The sequence below is a fragment of the Gopherus flavomarginatus genome, chromosome 12 (genome assembly GCF_025201925.1).
Source record: "Gopherus flavomarginatus isolate rGopFla2 chromosome 12, rGopFla2.mat.asm, whole genome shotgun sequence".
Classification (NCBI taxonomy): domain Eukaryota; kingdom Metazoa; phylum Chordata; order Testudines; family Testudinidae; genus Gopherus; species Gopherus flavomarginatus.
Window position 1 is genome coordinate 39,890,981 of NC_066628.1, and position 23,186 is coordinate 39,914,166.

Sequence of the window (23,186 nt, forward strand, 5' to 3'; positions counted from 1 at the left end):
TGCCCTGAGCCCGCTGCTGCATCCCACACCCCTTCTGCACCCGAATCTCCTGCCTGCATCTCAACCCCCTGCTGAGTTCTGCACCCCAATCTCCTACTACACCACTGCACCCCAGCTCCCTGCCCTGAGCCCCCTGCTGCATCCCACACCCCTTCTGCACCCGAATCTCCTGCCTGCATCTCAACTCCCTGCTGCGTTCTGCACCCCAATCTCCTACTACACCGCTGCACCCCAGCTCCCTGCCCTGAGCCCCCTGCTGCATCCCACACCCCTTCTGCACCCGAATCTCCTGCCTGCATCTCAACCCCCTGCTGCGTTCTGCACCCCAATCTCCTACCACACCGCTGCACCCCAGCTGCCTGCCCTGAGCCCCCTGCTGCATCCCACACCCCTTCTGCACCCGAATCTCCTGCCTGCATCTCAACCCCCTGCTGCAGCCCGCACCCCAATCCCCTGCCACACCCAACTCCCTGCCATACCCCTCATGCGCCCTCTGAGGGGGTGGGGACTGTTGGAATGGGAGCAGGGAAGGGGTGGGGGGCCTCATGGAAGGAGTGGTGTAGGGGTAGGGCCGGAGGCAGCGCGGGGGGGGGGGGTGTCAGTGATGCAGCCCTCGGCCCAATGAACTAGCCCTCATGTGGCCCTCCTGGTCCTTTGAGTTTGAGACCCTCTGGCCCACACCCTGAATACTGCGTGCAGTTTTGGTTGTCCCCATCGCAAAAAAGGTATGTGGAATTAATTAGAAAAGAGAGAGAGCGAAGGGAAACAAACATGATTAAGGTATGGCACAGATTCCGTATGAGGAGAGATTGGGACAAAGGTCTATAAAATCCAGACCAGTGTGGAGAAAGTGTTATTTAGCCCTTCACCTAACACAAGACCCAGGATGCAGGATGTGTGTCACCCAATGAAATTAATAGGCAGCACATTTAAAAGGAAGTACCTCTTCGCACAGCAGAACATGGTGTGAAGGCTAAAAAGAATTAGATAAATTCATGGCAGATAGGGCCAGCAATGGCTATGAGCGAAGATGGTCAGGGATGCAACACCCATGCGCTGGCTGTTCCTAGCCTCTCATTGCCAGATGCTAGCTCACACAATGCCTGTTCTGGGCATTCTCTTTGATGCACCTGGTGTTGGCCACTTTTCGACATCAGGCTACTGCAACCATTGGTCTGACGCAGCATGGCTATTCTTAGGGCCTGGAGACTGAGCTGAGCTACTTAAAGCCTTTTTAATCCTATTTTTGAAGACTTAGCTGGCACCTCTTTTAGTAACTTATTTACCATTCCTGACCCTCTTTCTACATTAGCATTGTGTTCTTTTACAAAGGCAAATGTCACTTGTTTAGCAATCTGCATTTTTACACCCTCTTGGTGTAAAATTGGGCACAAATCCACCCTTATAGAAAGCGACAAAGCTCAGCCAGCGTTAAGCTCAGCGGCTGTTTGTTTGACTAGCTCATACAGTATATCGAAGACAAGATGCGTAGAGTTGGAAACCACCTCAAGCCTCTTTCCTCAGCTGCTCTTACACCTGCCCTTACATGGTTGGTGTTAAATATTCATTATTAATTGACTTTTAAGGTTCTGCCTTTAGGAACTAAGGCTTAGGACTAGAAACAAATGTAAAAGAAATCTGCAAGCTTTAAAAGTAGCCCTGTCATTTCAATACAAGTTGGTAATGCCAAAAAAAAAGTCCCTGGAAGAAGTTTAAACTCTTTTCCCACTGACATCTTTATTATTCTATGAACAGAAATAAATTCACCATTAACATAGTTAGTGTGCTTTAAATTTTATCAAATTTCATAAAACATACAAAAATATTTCTCTGAATGCATAGATTTGCTCAGTTACCAGCACTATATTTTTACAGTCAGTAGTTCTTTAGCAAAGATTGTGTTGCATATCAAGTTAACAGTTGTTGTGAATTAGAGAAAATAAAGCTTATTGAAATAGAATCGCTTCCATTAGTTACTGGACAATTCTGTTACATTGTTTATGTAAAAATGACAATGTCCTACATGCATTAAACCAGAGGATCTGCAAAACTAGCTGTGCATACTCTTAATTTTGAGCTACATAGCTACTGTTTTTACCAAACAGTTTAGCATTCACTTTGAAATAACTCCTGCAGTACAGTGGCAAGTATGTAGGCCAAATCCCCACCACAGGGAGAATCAGGTTTGACTAAGTACGGATGTCAATGGGGGCCTTCAGGTGAGTAGAAGTTGAATCAGGCCTTATGCGCTTGTCCAGTCACTGTATGGACAGAACAGGGGAGAGTACTGGCAGAGTGGATTAGATGGCAGAAGGATTAGACCACAGATGCATATCGCTGGAGGCTTTCATTGGTGGAGTGTTAGTTGGAATAGGGAAAGGACCATGAATGCAGTAATCAATTTAAACCAATTAAACAACATCTCAGTGATCAAAAGGAAAGTGCTAGTAACTTTAACATCTTTATATTTTGGATTTTACCTGTCATGTTGCAAAACAATTTGCCACATTCTATTATTGTCTAGTCAAATTCAGAAATGTCTACTTAATAAACCAATATGTGCCATCAGTTGTACAGCATGTGAAAACTTACTGGTCAAAAGAGCACCAGCTACTACAAGGGGAAGCTATCCCCTACGCAGTGTATTACACTAAATCATTTCCAATATTATACACTGCAAGCCACATAAAAAATAATCCCTACTGTTGTATCAAGTTCTCCTCGGGGTAATAGTGCAGGAAGAAGCTATTTAAAGGCAGCTGCTCTAGTATAGTTTAATAAAGAAATAGAGTTGGAGATGGACTCAATAGTAGATCTCTTATAAATTAGGTTATGTTTTTAATTGAAAGACACTGGTAGGAAGTGTTTTTGTTTAACTCATAAGAAAGGTCAGATTTCCTACTCAATCTGGAATTGCCATTTTGAGTTTTTCTGCACATCAGCCTGGTCTTCATCAGTCTCAGGGTAGCAGAGTGTTTTGAGAACTGCTGGACATAAGTACTTCCAGCAACAAAAGTTAGGCCAGGCTCCTTGGGAGAAAAAACAACTTGAAAATATAGTATTTGATAGCAAATGTGATACATGTTTTAAACTGCCCAGGATAAGCTCTGAAAAATTAAGAGCTCAACTAGGCTTAGATTCAAGTTTTTAACAGTGCATAAAGCATCCAGCAATATTAAGCTATTTGGATTACTCAATTGGCTGAAGCTTTTGACAGGCTTTAAGTGACACCAGCTCATGCAACATAATGCAACAGTGGTGGGAAGAATGTGTTATACAGAATCAATTTAAAAACAGCTCCAAGTGCATACGTTAATTGCTTCTGATGATGCCTCTGTTTCCATTCACATGCTCCCTTAACTGGGTCTGGCTAAGCATAGCAGACTGTCTCCTCTGGAATTAATACTTCCACTTCTCAACAACAAATATTTTCTAGTATTGTGCTCCTAGTGCGCAGGAGGCTGAATTTAACCCAGATTTCCTGAACTGTTAGCATCAATGAGGCTAGTTCCTAGAAGAGATTTTTTAAAAATCATTAAAGCACTACTAGAATCATAGGGAGTAATGAATGCTTGCCAAGTGGACAAGTGTTAGCGAATGAATTCTTTTAGAAGTATATAGGTTTTTAAAAGCAATTGACACCCACAAAAATAATGTAAATATACAGTCAAACATGGCCGTTTTCTTTTAAGCACGACCACATATGTAACTTTCATTTGCATTGATGATCTAATACAATTGTTCAACAGTGCAGCTAAGATTTACTTATTAAAAAAAATCAGTATTTTAAGAACAAAATATTAACAGTTATCCCATTTTGTTCAGTTGGTCACCTATTAGTTTGGGGAAGAGAAATGAAGGGTTTTAATAAACATCAGTGGCAGTTTGACATCTGGGAATCTGATTTTAGCAAGCTGTCCCTGTGTGGTTGTTATAATGGGTGTTCTGTGGACTGTTTGGAGCAGGAAATACCACTGCTCTAGAAGACAGCATGACATGCTACTTCACACTTAGGGCCTTCTGTCCCTTTTTCCGTTTGTGTGGAGCAGTAATTCTGCCTTCATCTTTATGGATTTTCCAGGCCCATATATGTTCAGATTTCTTGACGTTTTGATAGTGCCCCAGAAAGTATTTGATGTTAGGAATTAATATTTATTCCCACACTTAGGGCAGTTGTAAGAGATTCAATGAGCCAGGTACTGTGTACAGGAATCAGACAGCTAAACTCCATTCCAAACATGGATGTGAGACTGTTCATAGATGGAATAGTTTGAGGAAGGAGAAAGCAGAGAAAACCAAATTCTTGAAAACTCTCTAATACAAACCCTTACATCCTTCATTGGTTCACTTAAAAGTTTTGGTGACAGCAGAGAGAGACTGCACCTTGAGGAGTCTGAGAAATAAGGACAGTATTTACATTTTCAAGGGGGCCACAAACCAGAGAATCACAAATTTATGCAAAAAAAATATAGATATCTAACTGTGCCTGATTTTTCTAGAAGTCTTTACTTTTCATGCCAACAGTTGACCAGCTGTCTTCTTATGCCAAGTACAACCAATAAACTTCATTGACTTGTATCTGAAGCATGTCGGCTTAATAGACAAATGAGGTACCCTTTATCTGAATACAATATAAAGTTAAAAAAATGGAAAAGGATAGTAAATATCAAAGATATACTATTACTAGTTAAAATATTAACCCTAACAATAACTTAAGGTTTCACACACAATTAATCCACTGCTTCAGAAGACAGCAGCATATACTTCTCACATTCTAGAAAGTTCAGTAAGTCAGCTTTGATGCTTTACTATTGTAGCAAGACCTCTCCGTCAGTGTTGATGCAGCATTTCTAAAAGGAGAGTTGTCACTTCTCAGTAGAACCAGCTCCAGTTCTTGAAAATCCTGAAGTCTTGCAACATCTTTGTCCTTAAAAGGATGAAAACAAAAAAAGCAAATGTCTATAAATATATTTACCATTAATGTGTCTAAACAAGGGCAGGCCTGTGAAAGCAAGCATTAACCAACTGCCAGGTACAATTCTACCTAACAAGGTACATAAGTACTATTTTTTCTAGTTAACAGATGTGTCACTATTTGTTTTGCTCTATGATGGAATCTTTCAATATCGTTAAGATGACTTTTCCATTCTTCAAGTACCCACTAGTTGTACTTAGTGAATTACGCAGTGAAAGGATCTGACCAGAACACTACTAAGAAAGTCAGTGCATGTGTCAGATTAACTGAAAATCATGCAGACAAGGCCAGTTGATGTCAGACACAGAACCATGACAACGGTGTTGTCTGAACACAAAGGAATGTTTACATTGCTGATGGGGTACCCTTATACATTATTTGCAACAAAAGCTGAGGTAGGGCATTCTCCCCCCCCACACACACACAAAGATTCTTCCATTTCCACATACTAATGACATGCTCAAGAGATAAACATGCACATTGATAAAAAGAAATACTTTTTTACTAGATCATGATGAAACTGCATTATTTCCCTCCTATGAAATCTTCCTTTGGGCCTAAATATGTAACAAAACGTGGCAGTCAGTTTGTGAACACACTGCAATTCTTTGGAGTCTAAAGTCAGTAGCTGATCTTTGTACTCCAGAATCCAAGATAACAGAGAAATAAAATGAATAATATCCAATTAGCAATTAAATATGGAAGTTCCTCTTACCTTTCTTACCAACGTATTTGGTAACTTTCTAATCTTCTCCACTTGCTCTTGATTAACACCCAGTTCACAGCAACTGACTCTAAGTAGATCCTGATAGGTCAGTTCTTGTCTGTCTAATTCAATCTCAATGAAGTCATTTTCCCTAAGGTTCTGAATTCTTACCTTAAGCACCAGTTCTAGTAAAAAAAAAAAAAAAAAAAAAAAATGGTATGGGAAGAGGTCTGATATAATCTTACAAATTAAAATAATCAGTGTAATAGACTGAAACTGAGGGAGAATTTACACTTTATTATTTAAATTCAGAATTTTTTAGCATAACACCAGAATCACTCTTACAAGGATTTAAACCTGAGATACCCATAGAAAGTCCAGTAACACATATCCACAATGAAGGAAACAACCCAAAACTACAGAGGAAACCTTAAAATGATATGGGCATATTTAAAAAAAATGCATTATTCTAAAGCCTCTATCAGAATGAATTCCTCTTCTGCACAGATACTACTGTATACGCCATGGGGAATTCTGCGCCACTGCGCATGTACAGAATTCATGTCCCCCACAGATTATTTTGCTTTCCAGCAGAAAAATGACTTTCTGACAGGGAAGCTGCAAGAGCAGTCACACACCACTCCCTAGAGGAGAAGGTACATTGTTTCAGGCACCCAGAGCAGCCAGCAGAGGTGAATCACCGTGGGGCTGGGGACACCCCAGCCAGTGGCTCCTACCTGGACCCGGGATCAGCTGCTAGTCCTGGCTGAGCTGGAAGGAGGAGAGAACAGGACTTCCAGTTCCCCTTCAAGAAGCGTATGGGGCTGTGTCAGACCCAGCCCCAGAAACCTCCCCCAGCTGCAGAAAGCTCAGCATCCTCCTGCCCCCATTGCTCCTCAACTGTGGGGGAAGGGGGCCACTGTATGGGGAGCTGCTCCCCTATCCACCCAACCCCTATGCATCTGGACCGCCCAGACCCAGACCCCCTGCCAAGCCTCACATCCAGACAGGACATGATGACTGGTCTGGAATACAATTTCTATTCTGGGGGTTCTTAACAATTCAATTTATGGCTGAAATGGAATTAAAACAGCTTTTTCTCACTAAACACAAACAGCAGCACAGCTTCATAATAATGTTATGACATATCACATCTGTTCCACTTGTGAGAGCAAACACAATGCATGTCATTATCCACATTCTGGTCAGTTATACTAGAGTAAATTGCGAATAACTCCGCTGACTTTAAGAAAGGTTTTCTGGGTTCACATCAGTGTAACAGAGTAGACCCAGTATGACTAATGAAGGGTTTCGTTTCAACAGCAATGAAATTCATTTGAAAAAAGCACTAGGAGATGTAAAGGAACCTCAGAAAAAGGCGCTAAGTTTTGTTACTAAGGGCTTGTCTACACACACGATAATCTGGAATAAAGCAGGATGTGAATTTGAAGTGGATTAACTCTTATTCCAGCTATTCCAGAATAATTCCCTCTATAGACAAGCCCTAAATTACAAGTTGTATTGGTTTACAAGAGAGTTATTACCCCTTGTATCATATTTGGCAGGGGTTATGATTCTGGGTTTTAGAGTGGAATCTCTCCAGCAGAGGAAAAGCAGTTGTAATTGTAACACATTTATATTACTGTATAAATAATACCACACTTAATCTAATTAGCAGGGTGGGGACAGCATTTGAAATAAGAAAGGGAATAGATCGCTCTCTCTGCCACCATACTGTCCCTTTGACATTTCCACCTCTCCTCCAAGAGGATGGAAAGAGACAGATTGAGATCAGCATGAAATACACCCTCACTTCAGTTCCCGACTAGTGATGCAAACATGGATCAGTAGTGTGGTAGCAAGATGCATTATCTTGGAAACTTTGTTACCTTGCATATTATATGGAAAAGTTCCGGTGAAGAAAAGTGGCTGAAATGTCGGTGCAGCCCCAGTATGAGAACCATTCTGTTGCTGAGGTACAGGCTGTTTAGATGCTACTGGAGAAAAGAGGCCTCTATTATGAGACATGGATGGCTGACAAATGGAGCCATTCTGGACTCTAGGTTTTGGATATTCTGGTACCATGATGTCTCCTGATGGGGTGGGCTGGTCTTCCTTAGAGCGTGCCACAGGAAAACTATCTTCGCTGTGTGATGACGTGGGTGTGCAAATGCTTTTGACCTGAGTTGCTGATGAACAAGGACTAGTTTCGCACACAGAAACAGAAGAGACGGAAGTGCTTTCATTCTGGGATGCTGTTGAGATGGATGGAATGCTGCTGTTTTCTTTAGGGTAAACATAAGGGAAGGGTGGATTGGCCAAATAGTTTGCAACAATTGGCAAGTTTACGTCTTCCACTTCTTGAAATTCATTTTCCTCCACTTCAAGGGGGGAGAGAGAGAAAAAAACTTGTTACTTAAATATTACCATCTTCCCCAATTCAAATATAAAATGCGATTTTTCCTACTGTCTCACAAAATTACATCATCTTGCAAAAAATCACAAGAATTGCACAATGTTGCTTAAATATAATAATATTATATGGAAATATACCTATCTCATAGAACTGGAAGGGACCTTGAAAGGTCATTGAGTGCAGCAGCCCCCTGCCTTCACTAGCAGGGCCAAGTACTGATTTTGACCCAGATCCCTAAGTGGCCCCCTCAAGGATTGAACTCACAACCCTGGGTTTAGCAGGCCAATACTCAAACCACTGAGCTATCCCCTCCCCAAGTAACTTGAGCCTATGGGCACTTGGAAGCATGGTAAAATGCTGGGCATGTGAAATTAAAGAATAAAAATAAAAAGGAAAAGAAATTTTTGTACAAACTGGCTGGAAGCAAAAAAAAAAAAAAAAAAAAAAAAAAGACAAAGACAAATAATTAAACCATCAAAAGCAAATACAAGTGATGCCTTTAAATACAGCAATGACAGTTCACCATCTCTGAAAGGATCAGATTGAGTAGTAGTTTTGATGTGATTTTTTTTTAAAGACATTATTTAAAATAATTGGTTTTCAGAGATGCCAGCAAAGGAAGTGGAATGTTTTTCTCACTTAGTTGGGTCCAATCTCGCAGTCCTCACATTCACCAAACTATTGCAACAAATTTGGCTTGAATAAGAACAGAGGAGTAAGCCCATTAACAGTAACAATGCCAAGGAAGCCCAGACAAGATGCTCTCAGTTTTCCTGGGAATGCACAACTAAATTTGCTTAGGAGGGTGAAAGTGACACATATCCCATACCTGGTAAATAAGGCCCAGGTTTTATAGGTATTTAGGTACCTAACTCCCTTTGAAATCAATGGGAGCTAGACACCTAAATGCCTTTAAAAATCTGGGCATGAATGATTAGTGACCAGACAAACATACCAGGCAGAAATTACGTGGGAGTTCATTTCCCTTGGACATGTCAGCCTAAACCTTCAAAAGTCAAAACACAAGTCCTGTTGTCCTACTGTGTGTGTAATAGCTGCAGATTTTTGCCCAGAAGAAGGAAAAACCAGTTTTCAAAGATTATACCAATCACACAAATGACTGTGAAAATAGTAATGGCAGCCTGTACTTAGCTACACATGCATTTACACAGCAGTCATGCAACTACTACACACTCTTCATGGATTGTTAAAGTTATCAGCCTGAATTTAAGAGGCCCATTCCCCATACAAATATAATTAACATATACAAGCATGCCCAAAGTTACAAAAGGTGAAATTTCTATGGTACGGAAACACGACTCAATCAGACATATCTGCACCATTTCTAAGAGTGTCCTGTATCTAATTTGGGGCATGCTTCTCGGTACATGTGGGGGATAAGCTTTTTAAATATACCGTGTTTTGTTATGTGTATGAAGAAGGTTAAGTTTTACTGCCAGGAACTCATAACTCAGCTATGAAATTGTCAGAAGCCATCACTCCTAAAATGTAGCAGTTGCTTCTGTATACAATGGCCTTGTAAGACTTTTGGTTCAGCTTGACCAGACCTATTTGTGCTTATATATAAAAGCCTTTGGTTTGAGGCTTGATTCAACTCCATTTAAGTCAATGGAAACGCTTCCATGAGAGCTGGAGAAGCTGTTTCATTCTCAGTTTTGTATCTAAAAGAGGACTCGAAGGGCTTATCTACACAGGGAAATTTACTGATATAGTTATACCAGTATAATTATATTGCAATAATTATACTAGTATAATTCCATAGATGCACACACTTTTTATTTCAGAATAGGAGTACCTTCTTCCAGTTTATCTTATGTCACTTTCACTACACTGGTACATTATTGCAGTAAATTTCCCCATGAAGACAAGCCTTAAAAAGCACTTTCCTAGCAAGAGTGGAGTTTTTGAATTGCAGTTGGCAACCCTCAGTTTTTAGTATCATATTAAAAGAGTAAAACAGGTTTATCTACTAGTGAAATAACCACACTAAACAAATTTGAAGATCATATGAGGAAATGCATCAGTAATCACCTTTAAACCTGAATGTGTCATGCAAATCAAATGGTATACACCCTCTTATTCTGTCTCCTCTCTACAGCAAAGTCCATATCGACCTGATGTGTCTCAGTCAGCTTTGCTTGACATAAAATATTCTTGCACTTATGTTTATACTGATTTCCACAGGAGCATGACTGAGGCCAAAGTAACTTACCCAGAGTAAATCAATATCAGAAGCAGGAGTAAAATTCAGCAGTCCTGATTCCAACAATTTCTTACAACATATTAGTATATATTGACAAATATCTACAAGGCACTAGGTACACATGGAAGATCAAAGATGTTAACATATTTACCTACATGGGGTATAATCTTTTAAACTCGTATAGATAGATAAGGGATTACCAGTTATAGAAAGGCACACTCCATCTAAAAAAATTTTAAAAACCTGAATTGGAAGAGCAAAACCTTTTTGAAAGTGAGTAAAAAAGTAAACTCATAAAATTCACTGCCACAAAAATTCATCTAACACAAGTTTCATCTTGGCACAAAACATGTTCACAGCAAAGATATAAACCCTAGAAAAACCTGCAACCCTTCCTTGCACAAATTGTGCCACTGAAGTCAATGGAACTACTTGTATGAGTAAGCATTACTGGTGTAACTTAAGGACAGGACTGGACCCTGTCTTTATAATAGAAATGCTGTCAGTCTATGGAACTAGGGAAAACCAATAAATAGTAAGACCAACTATTTTAGAATAAATGTTAAAATATGTAAGTTGTACCTCCCATAATCTTCCTGATTTCTTTCTTTGACGTTAACTGGGCTGCCAGTTCTCCTTTAGCTGTGAGAATCTCCTTATCAGCACCAGCATCAATCAGGCAAGAGACCACTTCAGCATGATTCCGTTTGCATGCCCAGTGCAAACAAGTCCTGTGTGTAAAGAAAATATATTGGTGATTTTGTAGTTCCAATTAATTATACCCCGAACACAAAATCCAGAGTTCTGATCCATTATGTGCCAACAATAATCCATTTGCCTGAGGTTGCACATAGGATAAGCGTAACTTGGGAGACACCAGAGTCGCTTCCACATTTAAACTGAACATGATTCAGTTGTAAATTCCTTGGGGGAGGGACTTCCTTTACCTTGATCCGTTGGTGTCCGTTGAGTACATTGACTGTGCTAAACAAACAAAAACAACAACACTGCTTCATGCTATTAATAAAATATAGTGTTGGGGGTCCCTGTGCTTGAGCAATGTTAACTGTTACACAATATATCGTGTAATAGAAATTAAAGAGGACAATAGACTTACTAGACCCCTGTAAAGACTTGGACTAAAATCTTCAAAAACAAGGCCCTAAAGTTACACCTCTTAAGTCCATATTTAGGAATATACAATTATATATTCATAGATTTTTCAGGCCGGAAGGGACTATAGATTACCAAATCTGACCTTCTGTGTATCACAGGCCATTCAATTTCAGCCAGGTACTGAGTCCAAAATGTGTTTGATTAAAGCAAATCTTCCAGAAAGGCATCCAGAGTTGAAGACATCAAGAGATGGAGGATCTACCACTGCCCTTGGTAGTTTGTTTCAGTGGTAGATCGTGCCAAACCAATCTGATCTCCTTCTTTGAGAAGGTAACAGATTTTTTAGACAAAGGAAACAGTGGATCTAATTTACCTCGATTTCAGTAAGGCATTTGATACGGTTCCACGTGGGGAATTATTAGTTAAATTGGAAAAGATGGGGATCAATATGAAAATAGAAAGGTGGATAAGGAACTGGTTAAAGGGGAGACTACAACGGGTCGTACTGAAAGGTGAACTGTCAGGCTGGAAGGAGGTTACTAGTGGAGTTCCTCAGGGATCAGTTTTGAGACCAATCTTATTTAATCTTTTTATTACTGACCTTGGCACAAAAAGTGGGAATGTGCTAATAAAGTTTGCAGATGACACAAAGCTGGGAGGTATTGCTAACACAGAAAAGGACCGGGGTATCATACAGAAAAATCTGGATGACCTTGTAAACTGGAGTAATAGTAATAGGATGAAATTTAATAGTGAAAAATGCAAGGTCATGCATTTAGGGAGTAATAACAATAATTTTAGTTATAAATTGTGGACACATCAGCTGGAAGTAGGAGGAGAAGGACCTCGGAGTATTGGTTGATCACAGAATGACTATCAGCTGCCAATGTGATATGGCCATTAAAAAAGCTAATGGAGTTTTAGGATGCATCAGGAGAGGTATTTTCAGCAAAGATAAGGAGGTGTTAGTACCATTATATAAGGCAGTGGTGAGACCTCATCTGGAATACTGTGTGCAGTTCGGGTCTCCCATGTTCAAGAAGGATGAATTCAAACTGGAACAGGTTCAGAGACGGGCTACTAGGATGATCCGAGGAATGGAAAACCTATCTTATGAAAGGAGACTCAAAGAGCTTGGCTTGTTTAGCCTAACCAAAAGAAGGTTGAGGGGGGATATGATTGCTCTTTATAAATATATCAGAGGGATAAATATTAGGGAGGAAGAGGAATTATTTAAGCTTAGTACCAATGTGGACACAAGAACAAATGGATATAAACTGGACACTAGGAAGTTTAGATTTGAAATTAGATGAAGGTTTCTAACCATTAGAGGAGTGAAGCTCTGGAACAGCCTTCCAAGGGGAGTAGTGGGGGCAAAAGACCTATCTGACTTTAAGGCTAAGCTTGTAAGTTTATGGAGGGGATGGTATGATGGGATAGCCTAATTTTGGCAATTAATTTGGCAATTGACCTTCGATTATCAGCAGGTAAGTATGCCCAGTGGTCTGTGATGGGATGTTAGATGGGGTGGGATCTGAGTTACTACAGAGAATTCTTTCCTGGGTGCTGGCTGGTGAGTCTTGCCCACATGCTCAGGGTTTAACTGATCGCCACATTTGGGGTTGGGAAGGAATTTTCCTCCAGGGCAGATTGGCAGGGGCCCTGGAGGTTTTTCGCCTTCCTCTGCAGCATGGGATACGGGTCACTTGCTGGAGGATTCTCTGCAGCTTGAGGTCTTCAAACCACAATTTGAGGACTTGAATAACTCAGACATAGGTTATGGGTTTGTCATTGAAGTGGATGGGTGAGATTCTGTGGCCTGCATTGTGCAAGAGGTCAGACTAGATTATCATAATGGTCCCTTCTGACCTTAAAATCTATGAGTCTATAAATCACCTGCACTGTTAAAAATTTGTACTTCAGCTCCCAACTATTGAGTCTTCTTATGCCCTTCTCCACTAAAAACTGTCAGTTTTTTTTCAATACTACAGTGCATCAAGCAGCTCTCAACAAAGTCAATGGGAGATGCAGGGTGATCAGCACTTTTGAAAAATCCAGCTACTGACCTGGACAATCTAAATAAGGACTTTGGGATCCCAAGTTAGGGTTAAACTTCTGAAAATGTTGGCCAAGGGCTTTACCATGTTTCAGTAACATGCTGTAAGTCAGTTTGGTCCCATCTACACAGAAAAGCCAAGCCCTGTAACTACAAATCAGGGTACTACCACGTTAATACAATCATAGTGAATAAAGCGTGGTGCCAAGCTTACAGGCTACATGAATTCTCACTTTTGTTAATAATAAGGCTTAGCTCTTATATAGCATTTTTCATGGCTGGGTCTCAAAGCACACTACAAAGGAAATCAATGTAATTATCCCATTTTACAGATGGGGAAACCAAGGCACAGGGCACTGACATGAGGTTCCCAGGATTTCCCAGCACTGAGCCTTTCATCCCCAATGCTGCCAAGGCACTGTACAAGCGTTAGCAAGAGTTATGTAGCCACTTCTGGGGCGGGAGAGCAGGGCGGGTCAGAGAGACTTAGAACAAGGGCACCAGCACAAAGTCCTCCTCTGATACCAACAGGGATGGGGGCTCCACACTCACACGCACACCCCAGCCCTCGGCCTGCCAGTCCCTGCTCTCACCCAGCCCCTGCCTTAGGCAGCGCTACCCAGCCGAAACCTGGCGGGGGGTGACAGGCTGAGCTGTCCCAGCTGGGGGGGAGGAGGCGGCACAGGAGGTTGTAGCAGCGGGTGGGGGGAGGAGCGCAGAAAGTTGTAACTTCGGGGGGGGAGGATGCCAAAGCAGCGGGGGAGAGGGGTACGCGGGAGGTTATAGCAGCTGGGGGGCGGGGAAGAAGCGCAGGAGGTTGAGGGGGGGGCAGGAAGTTGTAGCAGCAGGGGGGGAGCGCAGAAGGTTATAGCAGCTGGGGGGGGAAAGAAGCGCAGGAGGTTGGGGGGGACGCAGAAGGTTATAGCAGCAGGGGGGTCGGAAGAAACGCAGGAGGTTGGGGGGGCAGGAAGTTGTAGCAGCAGGGGGGACGCAGAAGGTTATAGCAGCTGGGGGGGAAGAAGCGCAGGAGGTTGGGGGGGACGCAGGTTATAGCAGCTGGGGGGGAAAGAAGCGCAGGAGGTTGGGGGGGGCGCAGAAGGTTGTAGCAGCGGGGGGGTCGGAAGAAACGCAGGAGGTTGGGGGGGCCACAGGAGGTTGTAGCAGCGGGGGGGGTCGGAAGAAACGCAGGAGGTTGGGGGGGCAGGAAGTTGTAGCAGCAGGGGGGGGAGCGCAGGAGGCTGTAGCAGCGGGGGGGAAAGAAGGGCAGGAGGTTGGGGGGGACGCAGGAGGTTGTAACTTGGGGGGGGCGGAGGATGCCAGAGCAGCGGGGGAGCGGGGTACGGGGGAGGTTATAGCAGCGGGGGGGGCGCAGGAGGTTGTAGCAGCGGGGGGGGTCGGAAGAAACGCAGGAGGTTGAGGGGGGGAAGGAAGTTGTAGCAGCAGGGGGGGACGCAGAAGGTTATAGCAGATGGGGGGGAAAGAAGCGCAGGAGGTTGGGGGGGACGCAGAAGGTTATAGCAGCGGGGGGGTCGGAAGAAACGCAGGAGGTTGGGGGGGCAGGAAGTTGTAGCAGCAGGGGGGGACGCAGAAGGTTATAGCAGATGGGGGGGAAAGAAGCGCAGGAGGTTGGGGGGGACGCAGAAGGTTATAGCAGCGGGGGGGTCGGAAGAAACGCAGGAGGTTGGGGGGGCAGGAAGTTGTAGCAGCAGGGGGGGACGCAGAAGGTTATAGCAGATGGGGGGAAAGAAGCGCAGGAGGTTGGGGGGGACGCAGGAGGTTATAGCAGCGGGGGGGAAAGAAGCGCAGGAGGTTGGGGGGGACGCAGGAAGTTATAGCAGCGGGGGGGTCGGAAGAAACGCAGGAGGTTGGGGGGGACGCAGGAGGTTATAGCAGCGGGGGGGTCGGAAGAAACGCAGGAGGTTGGGGGGGCAGGAAGTTGTAGCAGCAGGGGGGGACGCAGAAGGTTATAGCAGCTGGGGGGGAAGAAGCGCAGGAGGTTGGGGGGACGCAGAAGGTTATAGCAGATGGGGGGGTCGGAAGAAACGCAGGAGGTTGGGGGGGCAGGAAGTTGTAGCTGCAGGGGGGGACGCAGAAGGTTATAGCAGCTGGGGGGGAAGAAGCGCAGGAGGTTGGGGGGACGCAGAAGGTTATAGCAGATGGGGGGGTCGGAAGAAACGCAGGAGGTTGGGGGGGCAGGAAGTTGTAGCTGCAGGGGGGGACGCAGAAGGTTGTAGCAGCGGGGGGGAAAGAAGCGCAGGAGGTTGGGGGGGCGCAGGAGGTTGTAATTTGGGTGGGGATGCCAGAGCGCGGGGGGGGCACTTACCAGCCGTTGACCTCATTGGGGGAGTTGACGTCCGCCCCGCTCTGCAGCAGGCGCCGAACCTCCCCCAGGTCCCCCAGAGCGGCCGCTTCCCGCAGCCTCTCGTGCAGCTCCCGCTGCTCCCAGGGGCCGCTCATCGCTCTCCCGGTGGGGACCGGCCCCAGAGCCCTTCCCGCCCCGCGGGACGGGACTGTCCGGCAGCCGCTGCGGACCGCTCCTCCGAGGGGCCCTGTTCTCAGCCGCACCCCGCGCCCGGCCCTTCCGTTCCTAGCCCGGCCCAGCACCTCGGGCCCGGCTGTGGGGCGGAACACGGTGGCCCCACGCCCGGGCGGGGGCTGAGGCTCAGTCAGCCCCCGGGAGGGCATCGTGGTCAGCCGGCGGCTCCCACCCTTCGGCTGGGCTGCCAAGCCCCAAGCACGTGTTCAGAAATCAGCTCCCCACCCCCAAAACAAAATCCTGGGATTTAAATAATAATTAATAAAGCTTTAGGCTCTTTTTATTCACCTTCTGATTATCTCAATGTCCAGTGACATAGCCAAGCCCACAGCCACAAGTCAGGCCAGAAACAGAACCCAGGCCACCTGCTCCTGCACCCCTTGCAGGGACTTCATTGCCAGGCGGCTCTGTAGTCTTGATCACAGGCTGGTGCGTTAAAATTTGACTTTCAGATAGGCCCAGTGGTTCAATTCCACAGCTCCAACACTTTGTCAGACCAGGGCTGAGCGGATGGCCCTCAAGGTCTCTGACATAACTCCATACCACATGTACACAAAATGAAGTTTAAGATTTGTGGGAATAAACGTTAATTCCTAACAGCAAATACTTTCTGGGGCACTATCAAAACCACAAGAAATCTGAACGTATATGGGCCTGGAAAATCCATAAAGATGAGGGCAGAATTACTGCTCCACCCAAAAGGGAAAAAGGCCAGAAGGCCCTATTCTAAAAGTTCTCCCACTGTAACACAAGGAGGATTCTGTGTGTGGAAGGCTTAAGTGAGTGGGCCCCGAATAATCAACAGTTTTATTAGTAAAAACGTATTGCGACACTAGGGGTCGCAATTGGAACAACAGTAAGAGCTTCAGAGCCCAGTTTTGCGCTTGTGTAATACTGTCACACTCCTTTAATGCAAAAAACAATGAAAACCCAACAGCCTTAGCATTTTCACAGAGCAGATTTCAAAACGCTTCTCAGTAAAGAGCGTATTATGCAACGTTTTAAAAATGGGGGAAATTGAGGCACAGAGCAATTCCCAGACTGCCCAAATTCAGAATTCAGTTTGATTCTACTCAAGGTTTTATACCACCACACCCATGACATCATTCCTGGCATCTGAGCACTTCAAGTCAGCAGGTCACTCAACAAGATAGTTTCCTAGCTGGGACTAAAGCCCAGGTCCTCGACAGTATTTAGGTGCATAACTCCAAATGATTTAAATTGGTTTTACGTGCCTATAATAGTCCTTTGAGAATCGGGGGCTAGAACCCTCATCTCTGGTCCTTATGCCCAAATTACTGTGTTTATACTTAAATGCTATGCAGGTTCACCACCCCATAATTACACAGTGCTCTCTCTAGAGTGGTGAGGCTGGCTCTCTCATGAAAGTCTATGTAAAAGAGGATTAGCTGAGGGTTTACTTGCCTCCAGCCTGTCACCACTAGCCTTCCCTCTTTCCCCCATGTACTCTGGATTTTCTGACTCATCTAATACCCCTAAACACTGGAACTAAGAAAATATATGCCAGAAAAAAACAGACCAAATCACATGCCCCTACCTCCCCTACCCCTGTATTACATCCATTTTAGTGCCCAAGCCTGTTATGTGCTGAGCTCATCCAGGGTCTGGTTCTCCACTGCCTTCTGCAGGGTGAATGTAAAATGCTACCATTGCTGGGAGTGGAACGGTCTGGTCTGAGAGCATTTGGCACAGGAATAAATGATAATACAACGTAGCAGAGAATCAGGCTCCATGTAAAGTTCTGAACTACCTGCACTCCCCTGGAAACTTTTGTGACTTGAGGGTATGCAGCTCTGTGCAGAACCTAAACAGGAGTTGCAGCAGCTGCTGGCCCAGCACCTGAGACCCTGGGTTCTCTGCAGCATCCAGAGCTGGAGAAAGAGAACCCCTAGGAAGCATGGGAATGGGGGGAGAGGGTCTTGCCCCCAGAGGTTCAAGTCAAGCTTGGGGACATCTGAGGTCTGGTCCATATTTTTTAAATATAATGTTGGCAACTCCATTAATAAAACAGAGTACAGCTCTTCTATATAACCTTGGGAGCAACATTTAGGCCCTGATCCTGCAAACACTTAACCACGTGCTTAACTTTAAGCATGTGAGTAGTTGCATTGATATCAATAGGACTACTCACCTACTTAAAGAGACGGAAAAGTATTTGCAGGATCAGGGCCTTAATTTTTGCCTTTTCTGGTCTGAGATCAAGGCTCTTGTGAGGAGTTGTTTGATTGTTTCTTACTTTTGCATCATCTGTGAACTACTTAATGTAACTAAACTCTGTATCAGTTGCTTTAAAAATGAAGCAGCCTCACTGATCCATTTTCTGTTCCTTGTATAAGCCTTTTTGGAAAACCATGGCCTATTTCTTTTGAAAATAGCATTTGAAGTCTTTTCCCTTCCCCCTTTTCACATCTCATTTCTAATTCCTCAACACCCTTAGTCAAATCCTCAGTAGTTTAGAATTGTTGTTAAACATCTTTTTGAGGATTACAATTGTTTTATTCCTGATTACACGGGGAACTTATATATCACTGTATAATCACATTTGAAACATATAATCCCTTCAACCCATCCAAAATGATGTTTATAACAATTTGAACATACCCCAGGGCTTGGTTAAGGCGATTAGAAATACGATTTAGGTAGAGCCAGGGATCTTAAAATTTATACTTTTATAAAACATTTTTAAAGCTCTTATGGCTTTAAGGCTGGGGGGGTGAAGGGTCTGGTGGGGAGAAAAGGGGAGGAGCTAAAAGTCAACGCCCAGATTAAAACATGCATTTAACCTGATTGGTGCTACCCAGTTTGAGTGTTTGAATAAAGAGGGGTCCCCATCACGCCTATGGTTTTCCCAGAAAGGTCTCTGCATGAAAAGCTAAACTCCACTGGGGATTTCAGTTAAAAATCTAATGAGTGACAGAGACAGAGTCAATGTGAGCAGCAAAGATTTACACGTGCTTAACTTTACATCCTAAATATGGAGGTTACTGCCTATCTTTAAGCAGCCAGGTTTGAAAATTTTGGCTATAGCCTCGTTGCACCTCATTTTGCCCATCCCAGTAAAGTGGAGGCATGTTTCGGTTTTACCCTCTTCCCACTGTTCCTGTGTCACTTTTCTTAGATCATTAGTTCAGCGGGGCTTGGACTGTGTCTATCTTTGTGTTTTGTACAGCGCCTCATGCAATGGGCCTTTGATCCTGATTGGGCACCTGTGGCTGCTACCTTAATGTAAGTATTAAACTATCATACTACCACCACCCTGGGGTGCTGTGAAGCTTAATTAATGAAGGTGTGAGTGTGGCATGGTGCCATCTTGTGGACCATGAAGGTATGTAACAGGAAGTTGGCTACAAAGAAAGTGGAGACAGTCAGTTTAGGGGCTCTCTGAGTAAAATATTTAATCAATTTTCATCTTTGATGTCATTTATGTGCTTGTTAGATAAAAGCACTTAACTGAAACCAAAGATTCCGTGCTTGTATCTAAAGTTCCTCAGTTGGAATGCACTGTGGCAGTGCTAAGTACTATCACACAACAGTATGATTGACAAACCACTGATCTTCAAAACGGGTCACTGTCAGTCTGAAACTTTTCAAGTTTTGTGTTTATCTGGTGGGGGGGGGCAAAAGTCTAGCGGGTTATGTTGGCTCGATTTAGTCACTTCTGCTGTTTGCTTCATCTCCATCTCAAGTGAAAGTCCAAATGCATGAGGCTTAGGTGCCACTTCAGTCCCACTTATGCGTGGTTTAGATGGCGAAGGCTTAAGACTTGTGCCAGTTCTCTACACAAGGGTGGATTTCACTTGGATTTTCACAAGTGCTTGGTATTGATCTGCCTCTTCTCCCACTCAAGATAATGAGAGTTTTGCCATGACACCAATGGGAGCAGGGTTAGGCCCATGCTGAGTGCTTTTAAAATTCCCACTCAAAGACTTTTGGGGATGTCAGTCCTGTCTCACTCCATCCCATTAACTTAGTGTGGTGAACCCACCATACCTTCTGCCATGCTATTTTCCACTAACAGCTGCTACTGCCTGCTTGTTCTCAGAGAGACTTTGACTTGAGGTAACATTTCTAATATGAGGTGCAGATGCTGGTCATTCACCACATATTTTTTTGGATATTCTTTTTTAATCCATGCATGCAAACCAATCCAAGAAAATAAATCCTGCTGTGACCTCTAGCTGCTCCAATCTGGTCTAAAACAAACCCATAAATCCCCAGGCTTTGCCTTGGTAGTGACACAGTGTTTATCAATTAGATGATAAACACAAGCTCAGATATGGAGGCTGTAAGTTGGCACTGATTAGTGGCCTCCAAGTTCCACTATGCTATGGTTCTCTGACTTATTTCAATCTAAATAACAATACAGTATAAGTTGCTATTGCTTTAGAGTGACTAGAGAGCAAGTGTGAAAAATCAGGACGGGGGTGGGGAGTAAATAGGAGCTTATATAAGAAAAAGACCCAAAAATCAGGGCTGTCCCTGTAAAATCGGGACATCTGGTCACCCTATATTGCTCAGAGAAACTTTGAATAGAGCTGGTCAAAACCCTGTTTTAGGGAGAGGAAGGGGAAATCAAAATTTCAAAGTTGTTTTTCTTCAAAAGTGTTCTAAATAAAGTTGTTTTTTCTATTTTTTTTCCAATATTCTTTTCCAAAGTTGTGTGGTTGAATTGTGACATCATATGTGACTCAGCCAATCAACATTCAATTGATCTTAATTCATTTGTATACAGAACTCTGGCTAAAATGTGAGAGCTGTTTGAGATTTTTTACACTTTAAAACTGTCTTATTTCACAGCTATGATGTCATAGCCACCGCATGTAACCAGATACTCTTGTGACGAGCACAACATAAGAACCTATACAGAATAGATTTCTGATGACATCAAACTCATGAAACTGACACATCTTGTGATGGGACATATAGCTGAAGCCAGGTCCTCTACACTCCTTACACAGGTATAATTCCTATTGACTTTAATGGGAATTTTGCTTATGTAAGGACTGCAGTATTGGGAAGACATCACCACACAAGTAACTGCTATGAATATAGGTGTATATCATTCAGTCATATTCTCAGTTGGCCTTGTGATTTTATTATTGTCTCATCTACATCAGTGCTCAATCTGCACACTTTGAAATGTTTGTACTAAGTGCGGCGGAATGAGTCACTTAGCACTGCTGCTCCTTGGGGCGTGCACAGATCATTTCTGAACAACCAAGGCAGGGAATTTGGAACCCAAGGGTAGTGGTACATCAGCTTAGAGACTCATGTTAAGAAGTCCAACAAGTTTGGATGATAACTGAAAATTGTTCAGTGGATTAATGTCTATAACTGGGTTGGCTCAGACCCATAGCAAGACTCAGCTGCAATGTATGGATCCAAACTCCTCTCAGGGATGACTGAGGACTAACTCCATCCCTGCCTTTTGATGTTGTGGATGGCCAAGACTATAAGAGGGTTCAAAAAAGAACTAGGTAAGTTCATGGAGGATAGGTCCATCAATGGCTATTAGCCAGGATGGGCAGGGATGATGTCCCTAGCCTCTGTTTGCCAGAAGCTGGGAATGGGCGACAGGGAATGGATCATTTGATGATTGCCTGTTCTGTTCATTCCATCTGGTGCACGTGGCACTGGCCACTATTGGAAGATAGGATACTGAGCTAGATGGACCTTTGGTCTGACCCAGTACAGCCATTCTTATGTTCTTATGATTACACCGGGAGTTGTAGCTGCTTATAACAAGGGCAGGGCCTCAATTCAGCAATGCGCTTCAGCACATGCATAAAGTTAAGCAACTGCTTAAGTACTTTGCTGAGGTGAGGCCTAAATTTGGTTCAGCTGGTTTATTTTCTTTACATGAAATTGACCCCTCTGCAGAAGGTCAGGGTGAGATTCATGCATCACTTAAGCCTTATTTGTCTGCATAAAGCAAAGAACATTTTGCCTTTTCTGGTGAGTGTGCAAAACTGTCACAAATGTAAATCACAGAGTTTTAAATTTACGGACTATACATCTATGGCTGTTATTCCTCTCCATGTTCCTGATACATGGCCAATAAAATCAGTAAGAGTCTTTCAATTGACTAGACTGGGCTTTGGATCAGACCCTATACCATTCAATACAGTAATCAGCAGAGCTGTAACTAAAGGGTAGCTTATACTTGCCTTAGTGATTGACAGCATTACCTTCCTGCTGGTACAGTCCCTGTGTCCTATTTCAAAGTTGTTTTTGCTGTCACCCTGGCTTGAGTCCATAACGTTAGCTAAATCTTTCAATATCTGTGATACATCAAAGCAGTTGTGTGTGGGGAGGGAGAGGGGTAGAGATAATCCATGCCATAAGGAGAGAAACAAACTATTTAGAACAATATGATTGGCGTTCTGAGAACAGGATTAGACAGAGTAGCGCCTCTGCCTGCCTGTCACTTGCAAATTCTTGCTAATACTTTAGGAGCTTATTGGAGGTCAGCACCAAACACTGAAACAGACTAATCTGTATTATAGACACATAATCAAAGTCACAAGGTTTTACATAATATATATTGGTGACACAAGACGTGTTTGTTCGAAGAGTTTTGTCATCAAGATTAGAGGCCATGAAAGGTTCTACTGTGCATTAACCTGGTTTTATGTGCTACCCATTGGTACAGCAGAAATTCCTCAAAGAAATCAGGAAGGAACTGGGAACTTAGAAGCCTAGTGTACATTCTGAGCATATGTCTACACTGCAGTTGAACACAGGCAGCTGGCCCGTGTCAGCTGGCTTGGGCTAAGGGATTGTTTAATTGTGGTGTAGACATTCAGGCTTGAGCTGAAGCCCAGACTCTGGGAGACACACACACACACCCCCATGACACACACACACCTCCCCTCCCATCTTGTGGGGTTCTGGAACCTGCTCCAGCCCAAGCACAAACATCTACACTGTAATTAAACAGTCCCATAGCTGGAGCCAGTAGACACGGGTCAGCCACCAGTGTTTAATTGCAGTGTAGATGTACCCTTAGAGATGCTACCACCATTAGGTTCCCAGAGCTTGAGGAATATTGGTTAAGTTAAACAACATAATGGGAAGGTAGGATTGTGATTGTAATGCTAACCATTGCAAAGGTGCTAGGAACTTTGGAATGCAAA

At 43.6% G+C, this 23,186-nt stretch overlaps 1 protein-coding gene across 4 annotated transcripts; it reads right to left on the reverse strand.

Moving 5' to 3' along the window:
* Window positions 1-1,778: 1,778 nt before the first annotated feature.
* On the reverse strand, window positions 1,779-16,392 carry LOC127032911 (ankyrin repeat domain-containing protein 40-like). 4 transcript variants are annotated; one of them, XM_050920521.1, is made up of 6 exons: window positions 15,817-16,071; window positions 10,904-11,052; window positions 7,571-8,062; window positions 5,691-5,866; window positions 5,481-5,532; window positions 4,893-4,927 (listed from the first exon to the last, which is right to left on the reverse strand). In XM_050920521.1, exons 1-5 carry the CDS (start codon window positions 15,948-15,950, stop codon window positions 5,512-5,514), a joined length of 972 nt encoding a protein of 323 aa, XP_050776478.1. In that variant the 5' UTR covers window positions 15,951-16,071; the 3' UTR covers window positions 4,893-4,927; window positions 5,481-5,511. The 4 variants fall into 4 exon arrangements, with proteins under 4 accessions (XP_050776475.1, XP_050776474.1, XP_050776478.1 ...); XM_050920518.1 differs by lacking the exons at window positions 5,481-5,532; window positions 15,817-16,071 and adding an exon at window positions 16,318-16,392 and having other exon boundaries at window positions 1,779-4,927; XM_050920517.1 differs by lacking the exon at window positions 5,481-5,532 and having other exon boundaries at window positions 1,779-4,927.
* Window positions 16,393-23,186: the final 6,794 nt, after the last annotated feature.